At 47.0% G+C, this 19,123-nt stretch overlaps 1 protein-coding gene across 3 annotated transcripts in view; it reads right to left on the minus strand.

Moving 5' to 3' along the window:
- Nucleotides 1-19,123, minus strand: part of LOC139390154 (ATP-binding cassette sub-family A member 2-like) — a 142,051-nt gene that overhangs the window by 58,074 nt on the left and 64,854 nt on the right. For all 3 annotated transcript variants that reach the window (XM_071137362.1, XM_071137361.1, XM_071137360.1), the window contains exons 2-10: nucleotides 10,887-10,980; nucleotides 5,340-5,451; nucleotides 4,691-4,860; nucleotides 3,303-3,424; nucleotides 2,653-2,766; nucleotides 2,384-2,560; nucleotides 1,857-2,078; nucleotides 737-1,110; nucleotides 204-363 (exon numbers count right to left, since the gene is read on the minus strand). In XM_071137362.1, coding sequence (XP_070993463.1) covers nucleotides 204-363; nucleotides 737-1,110; nucleotides 1,857-2,078; nucleotides 2,384-2,560; nucleotides 2,653-2,766; nucleotides 3,303-3,424; nucleotides 4,691-4,860; nucleotides 5,340-5,451; nucleotides 10,887-10,980 — 1,545 coding nt within the window. The remainder of the gene's footprint in view (nucleotides 1-203; nucleotides 364-736; nucleotides 1,111-1,856; nucleotides 2,079-2,383; nucleotides 2,561-2,652; nucleotides 2,767-3,302; nucleotides 3,425-4,690; nucleotides 4,861-5,339; nucleotides 5,452-10,886; nucleotides 10,981-19,123) is intronic.

Consider the following 19,123-nt stretch of genomic DNA (forward strand, 5'->3'; position numbering starts at 1 on the left):
CTCAAATATTACATATATTCTGATAATTACATGATTCCATGTGTGTTATTTCATAGTTCACTATTATTCTACAATGTAGAAAATAGTAAAAATAAAGTAAAACCCTTGAATGAGTAGGTGTGTCCAAACTTTTGACTGGACTGTACATATGCATTATAATGATACAGATGACAGAGTCTGAAAGAACATGATCATGTACTTGCCTTCTGAATTACTTTGTCCACCTGTGAGCCAACAGGAGAGTAGAGGATCTTGGGATTTGTAGTCATCAGATGCACGAGTAAACCCAGATTGCGCTGCTCTTTACTGGTGAAACCCAGAGAGCTCATATTCCCCTGCTTCAAAGCTTCAGGCTCAATGATCCTGGAGATAGACAGAAGACAGAAATCAACAACTTTAGCCTTTACAGCATAGGTATAGAGCACAGGGTTTCCCTACCCTGGTGCCAGCCCAGCTCTAACACACCTCATCAATTCCAAACATTACGTTCTTGTTTAGTTGAACTGGGGTGTTCTTATACGGCTGGAACAAAAGCCTGCATACCCTGTAGATCTCTAGCCTGGTCCCGGATCTGTTTGTGCTCCAGCCATTCCATTGCTGTCATGACAGTAAGTGACAGGGGATTGGCATGATAGAACAAACAGACTGGCACTCAGGTTGATCTCAACTGGCACTCAGGTTGATCTCAAGTCAAAGAACAACAGCACAGGAATGATCCCATTACGAAGACACACACCTATCGTTCCCACACAGAATAGGCTGCAGCCCTGCCCACAGCTGTACAAAAGCAGAAAACTGTGAATGAGGATTCTCTTTCCCTTTCTCTTTCTCTCGTCCTCCACCCTCCTCCTCTCCTCCCTCCTCCCCAGGGGTCTCAGTGGTGTTGGGCCCCCAGGTAGTGGCGTTGCGGGCCCAGGAGGTGGTGGTGTTGGCAGGGGCCCCAGGGACCGTATGAGCCCCAGCACAGGCCCCCTTAGGGAGCAGGCGAGCCAGGCCTGACAGCAGGTCTACGTCCCTGACGAGCCTCTCCACGTCAGCCAGGTCTTTCAGCAGAGCACCCAGGTGGGACTGGGACAGAGGAGCCGAGAAGTTGACCTTCTCCAGACGCAGCTGGTGTGGAGAGCAAGAAAGGGAGTGGGAGAGAGAGAGAGAGAGAGAGTGTGAAAGAAGAGAAGAATCATAGGAAGAGAGGAGAATGAGTGCTGTAGAGTACATAGATATACTGAGGAGTCATGGACTGTCTGCCATTCCACACTCCACAGTGTTTACAGTATTTATTTGTGTTTGATGAGTGAAAAGCACTTCGCCATCAGGGCCGGATTACTGAACGGGCATGCAGAGCAGGTGCCACGGGGCCCCCGACCTTCTCCCAGCCTCATGGCAAAATGTGTAGAATAGCGTTATAATACTGCACATTTTTCTCTCTGCACCATGGCAAAATGGAGGTCCCCAGAAGGGCACGGAAGTCGGTGCCAAATGCGGTAGTACGGCCCTGCTCACCATGGTGATCCCCAGTTCAAAGCAGCCTTTGAGTGTGCACCCTATTCTCTATTCAGTGCACTTCATTTGACCAGGAACCATAGGGCTCAGTTCAAAAGTAGGGCACTGAATAGGGAATAGGGTGCAATTTGGGCCCTAGCCATTGTCTCTCAGTACTGTACTTTGTCAATGAGGCTCTATCTGGTCTCTCAGTACTGTACCTTGTCAATGAGGCTCTATCTGGTCTCTCAGTACTGTACCTTGTTAAATAGGCTCTATCTGGTCTCTCAGTACTGTACCTTGTCAACGAGGCTCTATCTGGTCTCTCAGTACTGTACCTTGTTAAATAGGCTCTATCTGGTCTCTCAGTACTGTACCTTGTCAACGAGGCTCTGTGTGTCTATCTGGTCTCTCAGCTCCTGGCTCATCTCTCCAAAGCGCTCAGTCCTCTGTCCCTCCCCGCCACCACACACTGTGCTGCGATAGGCCTGGAGCAGGGACTGCTGCTTCTCAGGAACCAATAGGATCTTGCTCAGCTCACCAGTCCCATCCTCCCCACAAGTAAGCATTTCCAACATGGCACCAGTCAGGAGAACATCCTTCGAGGGGGATTTTTTTATATTTTTACAATCAACAGCATATACATTTCATCATCATCATCATCATCGTCATCACCATCATCCTCATCAACCTCATCATCATCATCATCATCATCCTCATCAACCTCATCGTCATCATCATCTTCTTCATACTCATCATCATCATCATACAGTATATAGTATACATTATTTCAATGGTATTCCTGTACAATAAAGGTCAGTGATTCAATATAAAAAAAGACAGGAGGAAGGAGGAAAGAAAAGGAGGATGATTCAGATATAGGAGAATATATCAGGTAGTGTACCTCCATCTCCTTCAGTCCCTGGGGATCGTATCTCTGGCCTGCCTCTCCTTCTGCTAGGCCTAATGCCTGAGACATGAGTTTGAGTAGGCCCTGCCGATGGGCTGCTTTGGTTGGGTCTCGCAAAGCTTTGTGGATCAGTCCTCCGTCCAGACGATGCATGGCTCCCAGAAGCTTCTCCTGAAGGGAGGATAGTACAGGGATTACTGCAGAACTAATACACCCACTCAGATCAATTACATTCAATGTAATATTTCCAATTAGCATCCTACTTCCAGTTGAAGGCTCTTCTCTGCAGGGGTTTGTGCGGTCTCTTTTGCCCCTCCTGAAGCATGACTACTCCCCCCTCCAGCTCTGGGGTACAGGCCAAATATCATGTTGAAGACCTACAGTTCAGCAGGGGGAGAGAGGACACTCAGAGAACAGGATGCACACACACACACACACACACACACACACACACACACACACACACACACACACACACACACACACACACACACACACACACACACACACACACACACACACACACAGGTCTTTGTCAAATCTGAAATTTTGACGATCGGGTGTTCTAGTTTAGATGTCAAAAATGTGTTATCTAAATTGAAATATAACCAAGAGGAAAGATTCAGGTTTGGCAGGCTATACTGACATTGTTTGTTACTTAATTGTTCATCAGTCATGTGACAACACTGGAATTTAAATGCGCAACAAAAAAAACATCATTACTCTATAATAAAACACTCCCCAGGGGGTTGATGGGGACTGGGGAGGTACAGTGTGTGTGTGTGTGTGTGTGTGTGTGTGTGTGTGTGTGTGTGTGTGTGTGTGTGTGTGTGTGTGTGAATCTGTGCGTGTGTGTGTGTGAATCTGTGTGTATCTGCTTGTGTGCGTGCATGCGTGTGACAGGAGCACAGACCTCTTTGAGGTTGACAGGAGTGGAGAGCAGAAGGCTGGCCGTGTTATTGGGGAGAGACAGATTCCTGACCAGAAACTGACGGAACACAGACTGGTTCTTCAACATACTGGCCACGGTGAACCCTGCAGGGGTAGAATCATTCAGCACAACCACAGAGAATATACTGAACTGCTTCTCCAGTAGAGATGACACAGCACTCTATCAAAAACAGTGTACAACTCATTCAATAACTTGCAGCTGCTGGATATAAAATAAACTCATTAAATAAAGATAAGATACCCACAACACACTGATGAATGTTCCCCTTGTTTAAATGTGCAACGTTTCACCCAGAAGTTCGCTAGCTAGCTAGGTCATGTTGTAGGCTAACTCAACTGAGCTGCTAGCTAGCTAACCTTACACACTGTTTAGCCAAGCGAAATAAATATCATCAGCTAGATAATTTCCTTTTAGCTATCTATCTTGATGTAATCATTGTAAATTAAAAAGACAGTCACCAAATGCATTTGTAACAGCCATGAAGAGGGGACTAACAGTAAAAGGAGAAGGTAGGCTACTGAACAGGGCCGGTCATTTGATGGGAGGACAATATCAAAATATTTTGCAGTTCCAGTACCTAGAAGGGAAAACTTTGAGGACAGAGAGATAATAGCAAACATAATATTCAGTCCTGTATAATTTAAATATAATGAAGCCTGTATCTTTGATGTGTTCTGTCCTCAAATATGGAAAGCTTTGAAAGCCTGTTTGCAGATGAAGAGAGAGGTGCCAATGAATGTCCTAAGACTGAGACTAAGGGTGTATATATATATATACTGTATATCCTATATATATCCTATATGCCATGGATTATACTGTATGTGTACCTATATTATTAGCAAATGTTGTATACAAAATTAAAGTTAAACGTCACACAAATTGTATAAACCTTTTCCAACTGGAGCTGGTCAACCCTGCTAGAGGTCTGTTGGGTGTGCAGGGTTCTGTTTCAGCCCAGTAATAACACACCTGATAATCAAGTGTGCTATTTCTGGGCTGGAATAGAAGTCTGCTCACTGAGTAGATCAGGGATCAGTGGAGCAAGGTTGACCACTGCTGGTATGATGAGCCTGTCCTGCACACTACCATTCCCTTAGACAAACTGGCCTTGTCCCATTCCTTAATAAAAATGTTGGGGTTACTATCATTTGTTTTAGATGATTTTTCAAACAAGCATTGCCGTCTGTATCGGCCAACACCTACGTATACCATTAGTCTCCGTTCCTCCTCAAGTCACCAGCCTCCACTAACGTTGAACCATCATATGTTGTATTGAAAAAAATCCACCTTCACATCTATTAAGGTTAAAAATGTTATGACTCCGGTCTGACACAAACTGACACACATACCTTGGCTGGTGTTGAAGCCGTTGTCCAGCGAGGAGGGCCCTGTGGGCGTGCTGAGTCTCTCCAGGTGTTGTTGCAGGGACTCCAGCTCCTGGCCCAGTCCTGGCCTGTCTGCTGTGAGCAGGTGGTTCTGTAACACCACATCACTGATCCGCTCCAACAACTGGGTCACACTGGGGGAGGGGGGAGAAGGGGGAGAGGGAGGGGCAGTAGGGGGGAGAGAGAGAGTCGAGCGAGTGAAAGGAAGGGACAAAGCGAGAGAGGGAGAAGACAGGTGGGAGGGACAAAAGAGAGAGAGAGAGGTATAGGGTATAGTTCAAAGACACAATGGCAGCCCTCTCCCATTAGGAGGTCCCACACATCAACAGAGAGAGATTCAATTATTAAATGCACATAATTACAGATTATGACCATTGTCCACTCCTGCCATTACTGTAAGTATTGTAGACATTAACACTGAGAGATTTAATTGCCAGACAGACAAACAGACAGACAGACATACAGACAGACAGACAGACAGACAGACAGACAGACAGAGAGACAGACAGACAGACAGACAGACAGACAGACAGACAGACAGACAGACAGACAGAGTGTGTGAGAGAGAGGGGGAGAGGAAGGACAGCTTGGACTGACTGACTATGTGACTCACGTGGAGTTCTTGTACTGCAGGAAGCCAAACTCGTCCCTCTGGCCGTCGGGACACAGAGACTGCATGATGGGGATGATGCCTGCTGAGGTGAGGGGTGCTGCGCTGTAGAAGGCTAGACAGACAGGACGGACACCAGGGAGGGACAGGAAAAGGGACAGAGGGTAGGTAGGGAGATCAGAGATAGAGAGGGGTAGAGAGAGATAGAGAGGGATGACATTGATAGAGAGGGAGGGGAGAGAAAGCGAGAAAGGGATAGTATTCACAGGAAAATTGCGGAAGAGGAGAGGGAAGAGAGGAGAGAGAAGAGAGGAGAGAAAAGAGAGGAGAGGGAAGAGAGGAGAGAGAAGAGAGGAGAGAGAAGAGAGGAGAGGGAAGAGAAGAGAGGAGAGCGAAGAGAGGAGAGAGAAGAGAGGAGAGGGAAGTGGATTGAAGGATTGGTAAGGAAGAGGTTCGTTGGAGGGTTTCAATGTAGTCCAAAGACCAAAAAGGAGAAAAGAGAGAGGAGGTTAGAGAGAAAGCAAAACCCCGGTCACCGATAACACACAGTCAGAAGCAGAGAGAAGCGGTACCCAGATGTCAGGCTGAGACATAGAGTGCTGTCATCTTTATGTCTGCTCTTGTTTGTCATCCACTCATAAACGTTGACTGCTGCTGGACACGCTTTAATCAACACTGGAATAAGAACTAGGTCCATGCTAATAGTGTACAATGGAATGGCCCATGTTTCCATGACTACCGTAAAGAGTTTTTCTCACTCTTTTGTCTTTCAGCAGCAGTAGATCCATCCACCCACTGGGCGAGGTGCCTGGCAACAACAACACTCTCTATTCTACTTAATTATCCATCCATCTCTCACTCCCTCATATTACATGAATTCATCCCTTTGGATAGAACAGGAATTCTAGCTTAACAAATAGGCCTCTTTGAGAATGTCGGAGAGGTATAAAAATGAGTTACTCCCTGAGATTATAAAAATCGATCCATTTCACCAACGTTGCTTTATCCTAAGACTAAATCGCTGCCACTTACTCTGGTGCTATTACTGTCTTATTGAATAACCTATAACAGTTAAAAACACCCACTGCTGAGCCAATTCCAGACAAAGTGAGCACTTCTCATAAATGGTCTAGGATGATGTTGCCCCTAGAGGCACTGATCTAAGGTCAATTTTGGGGTTTCCCACCTCTGATGGTTATGGTTAGGTTTGGAGAGGGTAGACTGATCCTGGATCTGTGCCTAACGGCAACTTGTATTTAGAGCTGCTGAGTAATATCTTTAGTGACTGACTCTCTAGTGAAGGTAGTACCTGCATCCTACATGGCTCATATTCTCTACAATCACCATATGAGAACCCTTTGAAGAACCCTTGTTGGTTCCAGGTAGAACGCGTTTGGTTCCAAGTAGAACAATTTTGGGTTCCTGTAGAACTCTTTCCACAGAGGGTTTTACATGGAACCCAAAATGATTCTACCAGGAACCAAAAAGGATTATTCTGGAGACAGCCGAGAACTCTTTCCACAGAGAGTTTTACATGGAACCCAAAATGATTCTACCAGGAACCAAAAAGGATTCTTCTGGAGACAGCCGAGAACTCTTTCCACAGAGAGTTTTACATGGAACCCAAAATGATTCTACCAGAAACCAAAAAGGATTCTCCTGGAGACATCCGAAGAACTATTTTGGAACCCTTTGTTCTATGAGTGTATATATTGTGTATATATTGTGTATATATTGTGTATATATTGTGTCTATATTATGTATATATTGCACTATTTTTTACCAGGGCCCATAGTGCACTAAATAGGGAATACATATAGGTTGCCATTTAGGATAGTCATCCCCTCCCTGGTCAGACCTGACATCTGGATCAGTCAACCAGCAGAAAATATCAGGGTACCAGTCAGTCAGAGCTAGCCTGGGTACCAGTCTGTCACAGCTAGCCTGGGTACCAGTCTGTCAGAGCTAGCCTGGGTGCCAGTCTGTCAGAGCTAGCCTGGGTACCAGTCTGTTAGAGCTAGCCTGGGTGTCAGTCTGTCAGAGCTAGCCTGGGTACCAGTCTGTCACAGCTAGCCTGGGTACCAGTCTGTCAGGGCTAGCCTGGGTGTCAGTCAGTTAGAGCTAGCTTGGGTACCAGTCTGTTAGAGCTAGCCTGGGTACCAGTCTGTCAGAGCTAGCCTGGGTACCAGTCTGTCAGAGCTAGCCTGGGTACCAGTCTGTCAGGGCTAGCCTGGGTGTCAGTCAGTTAGAGCTAGCCTGGGTACCAGTCTGTCTGTGCCATCATGCCACTCCTTAGACATGATAGGACACAGATCTGGGCCCAGGCTGAATAAGAGCTAGCTCCAGCCAGATGTATGGTATATGTTATATATACAGTATTGACAGTATTGACGGTATTGACAGTAGCATGTATTGTCACCAGTAACTGGTTATCACAGAAACACAGACACGTAGAAACATAGACAAACACACACAGAGACAACGTTCATCTTCAAAATTCTCACAAATCGCTTTAAAGGAATATTTTCACACAGACTTTGTTTGTCACTGCGACCGTGTGAGAGCCGTCACAGATCACATTTCATATTTGCTCCCTGCACATGTGAGCCGGTGCATGTGCATCCCTTGTGTGTTGTGTATATGTGGTGCGGTGCCAGTGTGTGCCTTACAGCGCTAACCTGGGCACAAAGCTTTTTAGCATTAGTCAGATGTGTGAAATAGGATCTGTTGGCCAGAGACAACATTGTAGACAGATCCCTTCCCAGTCACTGAGCCTATGTCACAAATGACAACCTTTTCCCCTATGTAATGCACTGCCCTGGTCAAAGTAGTGCCCTATAAAGGGAATAGGGTGCCATTTTGTACGCCTGAGACTCAGCACGGTGCTGACAACACAGAGACACGGACATCAGGAGGGGAGCCGCACACACACACACACACACACACACACACCTGCACACATGGCTCGCGAGCACACACATACACACACACTTGTCCCACATCCCAGACAGGATTATAACAGGAGACCAAAGTCAGAGTCAAGGTAATCATAACTTAGAGATAATCATGAAGCCACAATGATAAAGACTTTGACACTTACAGACTGATTCAGCATGCAGTGAACATGCATCATGAAGATACGAGAGAGAAGGGAGAGAGAGAGAACAGAGAGAGAGAAAGAAGAGAGAGAGAGAGGGGAGAGAGAGAGGGATAGAGGGGAGAGAGAGAGAGAGGGGGATAGAGGGGAGAGAGAGAGAGAGAGAGAGAGAGAGGGGGGACATCATCATCAGAGAGAGAGAGAGAGGAGAGAGAGAGAAGAGAGAGAGAGAGAGAGAGAAAGAGAGAGAAAGAGAGAGAGAAAGAGAGAGAGAGAGAGAGAGAGAGAGAGGGGGGACATCATCATCAGAGAGAGAGAGAGAGAGAGGAGAGAGAGAGAGAGAGAGAGAGAGAGAGAGAGAGAGAGAGAGAGAGAGAGAGAGAGAGAGAGAGAGAGAGAGAGAGAGAGAGAGAGAGAGAGAGAGAGAGAGAGAGAGAGAGAGAGAGAGAGAGAGAGAGAGAGAGAGAGAGAGAGAAAGAGAGAGAGAGAGAGAGAGAAGAGAGAGAGAGAGAGAGAGAGGGAGAGAGAGAGAGCAGAGGGTCATAGAGTAAAAGAGAAGAAAAAAACAGGTAAATAAAACAGGTGTGGATGTCTGTGGACAATGACAGTACATGACTAAACATGACTAAACATGTCTAAACATGACAGTACATGACTAAACATGACTAAACATGACTAAACATGACTAAACATGTCTAAACATGACAGTACATGACTAAACATGACTAAACATGACTAAACATGACTAAACATGACAGTACATGTCTAAACATGACTAAACATGACTAAACATGACTAAACATGACTAAACATGACAGTACATGTCTAAACATGACTAAACATGACTAAACATGACAGTACATGTCTAAACATGACAGTACATGACTAAACATGACAGTACATGTCTAAACATGACTAAACATGACAGTACATGTCTAAACATGACAGTACATGACTAAACATGACAGTACATGACTAAACATGACAGTACATGACTAAACATGACAGTACATGACTAAACATGAAAGTACATGACTAAACATGACAGTACATGACAGTACATGACAGTACATGACTAAACATGACAGTACATGACAGTACATGACAGTACATGACAGTACATGACAGTACATGACTAAACATGACAGTACATGACAGTACATGACAGTACATGACTAAACATGACAGTACATGACAGTACATGACAGTACATGACAGTACATGACTAAACAGTATGAATGACAACATTCTAGACACCAGTGTTTTATGCAACCAGACATTCATTCAATGGCAGATTAGTAAAGCTCCATTTGAGCCTTGTACAACTGAACAGAAATACTGTAGGTGGAAATTCTATACAGCGTTACGTTATCATCTGTCACAACAACACATAGAGGCTGGGTCCCAAATAACACCCTATAGCCTTTACAGAGGACTACTAAAAGTAGTGTACTGTGTAGGAAATAAGGTGCCATTTGAGAAGCAAACATTCTATATTAAGATCAAGATGCATCCTCTACATCTGCAGGCTACAGCAGCGTTCCCTTCCTTCTGGACTGTCACTGAAAGTCTGGTTAGATTGATGTGTTGTGTTCAAACTGGTGGTGGTGGACTCCCCTTCAATAGTGAGCTGTAGCAACGGAGGATTCCCACACAACCACAACACTGTGCCTAACTAACCACCAACCACCGTCACTCCTCACCCCCTGGCTCCCGTTCTCCTCTCATTTTTTTCTGCATTAGCCTGGTCCCAGATCTGTCTCTCTTTCTGTAACCTGGTCCCAGATCTGTTCTCTCTTTCTGTAACCTGGTCCCAGATCTGTTCTCTCTTTCTGTAACCTGGTCCAAGATCTGTCTCTCTTTCTGTAGCCTGGTCCCAGATCTGTCTCTCTTTCTGTAACCTGGTCCCAGATCTGTTCTCTCTTTCTGTTGCCTGGTCCCAGATCTGTTCTCTCTTTCTGTAACCTGGTCCCAGATCTGTTCTCTCTTTCTGTAACCTGGTCCCAGATCTGTTCTCTCTTTCTGTAGCCTGGTCCCAGATCTGTCTCTCTTTCTGTAACCTGGTCCCAGATCTGTTCTCTCTTTCTGTAACCTGGTCCCAGATCTGTTCTCTCTTTCTGTTGCCTGGTCCCAGATCTGTTCTCTCTTTCTGTAACCTGGTCCCAGATCTGTTCTCTCTTTCTGTAACCTGGTCCCAGATCTGTTCTCTCTTTCTGTAGCCTGGTCCCAGATCTGTTCTCTCTCTCTGTAGCCTGGACCTAGATCTGTTCTCTCTTTCTGTAACCTGGTCCCAGATCTGTTTGTGCTTTTTCCAACTCCATTGCTGTACTTGTCAAGCAAAACAATGTTTGGCATGATGGCACAAACAGACTGGCACTGCCGTCTGCATTCCTTCTACTACTCTTTCATTTGTACACCTTTTTGTGAAGCTCCCTTCTTTCAGTCTTTCCTACCTTCCTTGACAGGGATGGCAGGTTTCTTCTGGCGCAGGCCCAGCAGGATGAAGAAAAGGACCAGGGGGATGAAGATCTCAAAGGCCAACACCCACTGTAGGGAGGAGAGGGAGGGAGGGAGAGAGAGAGAGAGAGGGAGAGAGGGGAAGGGAGGTTGAGAGGGAGAGAGAGGGAGGGAGGGCGAGAGGGAGAGAAGGAGGGAGGAAGAGAGGGCGAGGGAGGGTGAGAAAGAGAGAGAGAGGGAGGGAGAGAGGGAGGGGGAGGGAGGGAGATTGAGAGAGAGAGAAGGAGGGAGGGCGAGTTAGAGAGAGGGAGGGAGGGAGAGAGGGAGGGAGGGGGTAGGGAGGGAGATTGAGAGAGAGAGAAGGAGGGAGGGCGAGTTAGAGAGAGGGAGGGAGGGAGAGAGGGAGGGAGGGGGGAGGGAGGGAGATTGAGAGAGAGAGAAGGAGGGAGGGTGAGTTAGAGAGGGAGGGAGGGAGAAAGGGGGAGGGGAGGCGAGAGAGAGAGTGAGAGACACAGCGAGAGAGTTAAACCGCTGAACAGATAAACCAGTGTAGGCCGTAGTGTGTTTATCACAGTAAAGAACTACAAGGTTAAATCTAGTTAGATACTGATTTGCTTTCCACGCTGAACAACTCCTTGTGGATTGTAATTGACTTGGTGATGGATCAACACAGTGAATGGATTGAGTTGACTTAGCCCATTAAATCAGAGACTTGGTGTGAAGGGTGTCCATTTGCTAATCATGCACTATTGGCTTTATACTGCCAGTGCTTTCTAAAGTGGTCTGTTACAGATATGATATGCTTATGAAGAAGAAGAGGGTGCCACACACACTCACACACTCACATCAGGGCAGCTGTGGTTATTGGTCTATGTCATGTTCAGTTTCACACGCTCTGAGAGAAGACAGACATCCAGTAGTGAAAGCACAGCAGAAAGGAAGATTGATTCACAGACAACTGCAGAGATATAGAACCACCAGCCACAAACAGCAGCTAATGACCTCTTCAGTTCTGATCAATACTGGAAAAGGAAATGTTGATAGTTTATTCCTCCATTAGGAAGGATTTCATAACTACCACATTCCCCCTTTTTTCTTCTCTGTACTTTCATTTATTCAGCGCCGCACACGCCCCTCGCCGTCATAGTGAATAAGAATTTGGACTTAATTGACTTGCCTCGGATAAAGGTTAAATACACAAATTAAAAACAAATCTGGGGTCTATTTCTTCCTTCCTAGCCTCACTACGAGAGACACTATCACTCTCTAAACATTCAATTACATGCCTTGAGCCTGATAAACAGCAAGTTCATAGTTCACATCAAGAATGTGGAGGAACGGTAGCTATGTTTTATGAGAGAGAGAGAGAGAGAGAGAGAGAGAGAGAGAGAGAGAGAGAGAGAGAGAGAGAGAGATGGGAGGGGGGTGTAGAGAGAAAGACAAAGAGAGACCCTCTGCTACAGTCTTCTCTGCTGGGCCCATATAGGCCAAGCCTCATTCTCTGGGAGTGGCAATCACTGATCACCTGAAGGGACATGGGCTGTGTCCCAATAGGTCCTGGTCAAAAGTGGTGCATTACGTAGGGAATACAGTGCCATTTGGGACACAGCCCAGTTCTCCCCATCTACCCTGGTCACCTGGTCTAACCCGCTGTCCAACTAGAGCTGTCGTGTCCTGATTTAAACCTCAGCCATTCTTCAGCTGAAGTGTGGCCTGCATTGTTGGGCACATTGAAGTATGATGCATATAATGCATTGTGTTAAACCTAATCACAAAATGTCATTAAAAGTGTGGTATGGAGATGAGAGGGTACGCAAACTAAGACACCAGCGAGAGTATGCAAACTGAGACACCAGCGAGAGTATGCAAACTGAGACACCAGCGAGAGTACGCAAACTGAGGCACCAGCGAGAGTACGCAAACTGAGACACCAGAGAGAGTGTGCAAACTGAGATACCAGCGAGAGTACGGAAACTGAGACTTCTCTCTCTCTAACTCTCTCATACCCCTCTCTCTCTCATCCCCCTCTCTCTCTCTCTCTCTCTCTCTCTCTCTCTCTTATTCTTCTCTCTCTCTCACCCCCCCCCTCTCTCTCTCTCTCTCTCTCTCTCTCTCTCTCTCTCTCTCTCTCATTCCTCTCTATCTCTCATCCCCCTCTCTCTCTCTATCTCTCAATTCAATTCAATTCAATTCAAGGGCTTTATTGGCATGGGAAACATGTGTTAACATTGCCAAAGCAAGTGAGGTAGACAACATACAAAGTGAATATATAAAGTGAAACAGAACAAAAATTAACAGTAAACATTACACATACAGAGGTTTCAAAACAGTAAAGACATTACAAATGTCATATTATATATATACAGTGTTTTAACAACGTACAAATGGTTAAAGGACACAAGATAAAATAAATAAGCATAAATATGGGTTGTATTTACAATGGTGTGTGTTCTTCACTGGTTGCCCTTTTCTCGTGGCAACAGGTCACAAATCTTGCTGCTGTGATGGCACACTGTGGAATTTCACCCAGTAGATATGGGAGTTTTTCAAAATTGGATTTGTTTTCGAATTCTTTGTGGATCGAATTGGATCGAATTCTTTGTGGATCTGGATCTCTCTCTCTATCATTCGACCCTCTCTCTCATCCCCCCTCTCTCTCACCCCCCCTCTCTCTCTCGCTCTCTCTCTCATCCCCCTCTCTCTCATCCCCCCCTCTCTCCCTCTCTCTCTCTTTCTCTCTGCCACAACCAAACCCATACAAACACGCAGACACACCCACACACAGTGCATGTGTGTAGGGCCATCTGTTCAATCATAGTGCTGAGTCACGAGAGAAAGGAATGATGGACAAGTGACTGAGTGACAGCGCAGGTGTGTGTGTGTGTGTGTGTGTGTGTGTGTGTGTGTGTGTGTGTGTGGTGTGTGTGTGTGTGTGTGTGCATGTTTGTGTGCACAGATAGACACATATAGACAAAGTGTCACCCTGCTCTGCCTTAGTCGTCTCTTATTTACAAGAGAGACAGAAGGGTCACAGACTTCGTCCCTATGTGTCTATCTGTGAAGGTCATGACAGACAAACAGCTCTTTGACATGCTTCTCTCACAAAGCACAAAGGCCCAACTGACCCCACTCAACAAAGCTTCTGTTATAAGATTCTGAGGATTAAAATACCACTACTGTCACGCCCTGACCATAGTTTACTTTGTATTTTCTATGTTTTGGTTGGTCAGGGTGTGATCTGAGTGGGCATTCTATGTTACATGTCTAGTTTGTCCAGTTCTATGTTCGGCCTGATATGGTTCTCAATCAGAGGCAGGTGTTCATCATTGTCTCTGATTGGGAACCATATTTAGGTAGCCTGGGTTTCACTGTGTGTTTGTGGGTGATTGTTCCTGTCTATGTGTTTTCACCAGATAGGCTGTTTAGGTTTTCGTTACGTTCATTACGTTCTTTATTTTGTAGTATTTGTATTGATTCGTGTTTTACATTTGTTCATTAAAACATGGATCGCAATCTACACGCTGCATTTTGGTCCGACTCTCCTTCGCATCAAGAAAACCGTTACAGAATCACCCACCACCAACGGACCAAGCAGCGTGTCAACAGGCAGCAACAGCAGCGTAAAGAGGAATGGACATGGGAGGACGTTTTGGATGGCAAGGGCTGTTACACTTGGGAGGAGATACTGGCTGGAAGAGATCGCCTCCCATGGGAACAGGTGGAGGCACTTAGGAGAGCTGAGGCAGCCGGAGAGAGGAGCCGGCGATATGAGGGAACACGGCTGGCAAGGAAGCCCGAGAGGCAGCCCCAAAAATTTCTTGGGGGGGGGCTAACAGGGAGTATGGCTACGCCAGGTAGGAGACCTGCGCAAACTCCCTGTGCTTACCGGGGGGCTAGAGAGACCGGACAGGCACCGTGTTATGCAGTGGTGCGCACGGTGTCTCCAGTGCGGGTGCATAGCCCGGTGCGGTATATTCCAGCTCCGCGTGTCTGCCGGGCTAGATTGAGCGTCGAGCCTAATGCCATGAAGCCGGCTCTACGCAGCTGGTCCCCAGTGCGTCTCCTTGGGCCGGCTTACATGGCACCAGCCTTGCGCTCGGTGTCTCCGGTTCGCCTGCATAGCCCAGTGCGGGCTATTCCACCTCTCCGCACTGGCAGGGCGACCGTGAGCATTCAACCAGGTAAGGTTGGGCAGGCTCGGTGCTCAAGAGCTCCAGTGCGCCTGCACGGTCCGGTTTTTCCAGTACCACCTCCACACCCCAGCCCTCCGGTAGCAGCTCCCCGCACCAGGCTTCCTGTGCGTGTCCTCGGCCCAGTACCACCAGTGCCAGCACCACGCATCAGGCCTACAGTGCGCCTCGCCTGTCCAGCGCTGTCGGAGCCCTCCTCCTCTCCAGCGCTGTCGGAGTCTCCCGCCTGTTTAGCGCTGTTAGAGCCTTCCTTCTCTACAGCGCTGCCGGAGTCTCCCGCCTGTTCAGAACTGCCAGTTAACATAGAGCTGCCAGTTAGCATAGAGCTGCCAGTTAGCATAGAGCTGCCAGTTAGCAAGGAGCTGCCAGTCTGCAAGGAGCTGCCAGTCTGCAAGGAGCTGCCAGTCTGCATGGAGCTGCCAGTCTGCAAGGAGCCGCCAGAGCTGCCTGTCTGCAGGATGCCGCCAGAGCTGCCAGTCTGCAAGGAGCCGCCAGAGCTGCCAGTCTGCAAGGAGCCGCCAGAGCTGCCAGTTAGCATGGAGCAGCCAGGGCCGCCAGTCAGCATGGAGCAGCCAGGGCCGCCAGTCAGCATGGAGCAGCCAGGGCCGCCAGTCAGCATGGAGCAGCCAGGGCCGCCAGTCAGCATGGAGCAGCCAGTCAGCATGGAGCAGCCAGTCAGCATGGAGCAGCCAGAGCAGCCAGTCAGCATGGAGCAGCCAGAGCTGCCAGTCAGCATGGAGCAGCCAGTCAGCATGGAGCAGCCAGAGCTGCCAGTCAGCATGGAGCAGCCAGTCAGCATGGAGCAGCCAGAGCTACCAGTCATCATGGAGCAGCCAGTCAGCATGGAGCAGCCAGAGCTGCCAGTCGACCAGACTCTTCCAGATCTGCCAGTCGTCCAGACTCTTCCAGATCTGCCAGTCGTCCAGACTCTTCCAGATCTGCCAGTCGTCCAGACTCTTCCAGATCTGCCAGTCGACCAGACTCTTCCAGATCTGCCAGTCGACCAGACTCTTCCAGATCTGCCAGTCGTCCAGACTCTTCCAGATCTGCCAGTCGTCCAGACTCTTCCAGATCTGCCAGTCGTCCAGACTCTTCCAGATCTGCCAGTCGTCCAGACTCTTCCAGATCTGCCAGTCGTCCAGACTCTTCCAGATCTGCCAGTCGACCAGACTCTTCCAGATCTGCCAGTCGACCAGACTCTTCCAGATCTGCCAGTCGACCAGACTCTTCCAGATCTGCCAGTCGACCAGACTCTTCCAGATCTGCCAGTCGACCAGACTCTTCCAGATCTGCCAGTCGTCCAGACTCTCTCAGATCCGCCAGTCGACCAGATTCTCCCAGATCCGCCAGTCGACCAGATTCTCCCAGATCCGCCAGTCGACCAGATTCTCCCAGATCCGCCAGTCGACCAGATTCTCCCAGATCCGCCAGTCGACCAGGATCTGCTGAAACCGCCAGCCAGCCAGGTTCTGGTAGTTTCTACTACCTGCCTGGGCTTCCTCTCAGTGCTGAGCTTCTTCTCAGTGCTGAGCTTCCTCTCAGTGCTGAGCTACCCATCTGTCCCGAGTTACCTCTGTCCCGAGCTGTCCCTCTGTCCCATGTTATCATTGTGGTGGGTAACCTATTTAGGGACGTTTAGGAGGGGGATTAAAACTGTCATGGAGTGGGGTCCACGTCCAGCGCCAGAGCCGCCACCGCGGACAGATGCCCACCCAGACCCTCCCCTATAGGTTCAGGTTTTGCGGCCGGAGTCCGCACCTTGGGGGGGGGGTACTGTCACGCCCTGACCATAGTTTACTTTGTATTTTCTATGTTTTGGTTGGTCAGGGTGTGATCTGAGTGGGCATTCTATGTTACATGTCTAGTTTGTCCAGTTCTATGTTCGGCCTGATATGGTTCTCAATCAGAGGCAGGTGTTCATCATTGTCTCTGATTGGGAACCATATTTAGGTAGCCTGGGTTTCACTGTGTGTTTGTGGGTGATTGTTCCTGTCTATGTGTTTTCACCAGATAGGCTGTTTAGGTTTTCATTACGTTCTTTATTTTGTAGTATTTGTATTGATTCGTGTTTTACATTTGTTCATTAAAACATGGATCGCAATCTACACGCTGCATTTTGGTCCGACTCTCCTTCGCATCAAGAAAACCGTTACAACTACTCTCTCTGACACAGCTAGGCAGACACACACACACACAGACACACACACACTGAAAGAAATCTTTATCCAGAGGGCGCTTGTCTCTTGTTAGAATTTTTTCCAGCTTATATTGATTTCGCTGACCTGAAAAGAAAAACACAAACCCTTGATTTGAATATTAAACAGATCCCCTGAGTTTGGCAGTGCCTATATCTGTGTGTATCCTTCAAGAGGATACACACAATACCCCCTAATGACAAAGCAAAAAAATTTTTTTTATATTTTGCAAATGTATTACAAATAAAAAAACGTAAATACCTTATTTACATAAGTATTCAGACACTTTGCTGTGAGATTAGAAATTGAGCTCAGGTGCGTCCGGTTTCTATTGATCATCTTTGAGATGTTTCTACAACTTGACAGGAGTCCACTTTTGGTAAATTCAAATGATTGGACATGATTTGGAAAGGCACACACCGGTCTATATAAGGTCTCACAGTTGACAGTGCATGTCAGAGCAAAAATCCAGCCATGAGGTTGAAGGAATTGTCCATAGCGCTCCGAGACAGGATTGGGACAAGGCACAGATCTAGGGAAGGGTACCAAAAAATGTCTGCAGAATTGAAGGTCCCCAAGAACACAGTGGCCTCCATCATTCTTAAATGGAAGAAGTTTGGAACCACAAAGACTCTTCCTAGAGCTGGCCTCCCAGTCAAACTGAGCAGTCGGGGGAGAAGGACCTTGGTCAGGCAGGTGATCAAGAACCCGATGGTCACTCTGACAGAGCTCCAGAGTTCCTCTGTGGAGATGGGAGAAACTTCCAGAAGGACAACCATCTCCACAGCACCCCACCAATCATGCCTTTATGGTAGAGTGGCCAGACGGAAGGCACTCCTCAGTAAAAGGCACATGACAGCCCACTTGGAGTTTCCAAAAGTCCAAAAGGCACTTAAAGACTCTCAGACCATAAGAAACAAGATTCTCTGATCTGATGAAAACAAGATTGAACTAGGGACTGGGAGACTAGTCAGGATTGAGGGAAAGATGAGTGGAGCAAAACATAGAGAGATCCTAGGCTCCAGAGCACTCAGGACCTCAGACTGGGGTGAAGGTTCACCTTCCAACAGGACAACAACCCTAAGCATACAGCCAAGACAATGCAGGAGTGGCTTCAGGTCTCTGAATGTCCTTGAGGGGCCCAGCCAGAGTCCAGACTTGAACCCAATCAAATACCTCTGGAGAGATCTGAAAATAGCTGTGCAGTGACACTCCTCATCCAACCTGACAGAGCTTGAGTGAATCTGCAGAGAAGATTGGGAGAAACTCCACAAATACAGATGTGCCAAGCTTGTAGTGTCATACCCAAAAAGACTTGAGTCTGTAATTGCTGCCAAATGTGCTTCAACAAAGTACTGAGTAAAGGGTCTGAATACTTACAGTGGGGCAAACAAGTATTTAGTCAGCCACCAATTGTGCAAGTTATCCCACTTAAAAAGATGAGAGAGGCCTGTAATATTCATCATAGGTACACTTCAACTATGACAGACAAAATGAGAATTTTTTTTTCAGAAAATCACATTGTAGGATTTTTAATGAATTTATTTGCAAATTATGGTGGAAAATAAGTATTTGGTCACCTACAAACAAGCAAGATTTGCTATGATGAAAATTACAGGCCTCTCTCATCTTTTTAAGTGTGAGAACTTGCACAATTGGTGGCTGACTAAATACTTTTTGCCCCACTGTATGTAAATGCGATATTTCATTTTTTTTGAATTTTTTTTTGCTGACATTTCTAAAAACCTGTTTTTGATTCGTCATTATTGTGTCCATTTTAGAACAAGGCTGTAACGTAACAAAATGTGGAAAAAGTCAAGGGGTCTGAACTTCTGATTGTGCTGTATA

This window comes from Oncorhynchus clarkii, chromosome 30, assembly GCF_045791955.1.
Source record: "Oncorhynchus clarkii lewisi isolate Uvic-CL-2024 chromosome 30, UVic_Ocla_1.0, whole genome shotgun sequence".
In the NCBI taxonomy this organism is placed as follows: domain Eukaryota; kingdom Metazoa; phylum Chordata; class Actinopteri; order Salmoniformes; family Salmonidae; genus Oncorhynchus; species Oncorhynchus clarkii.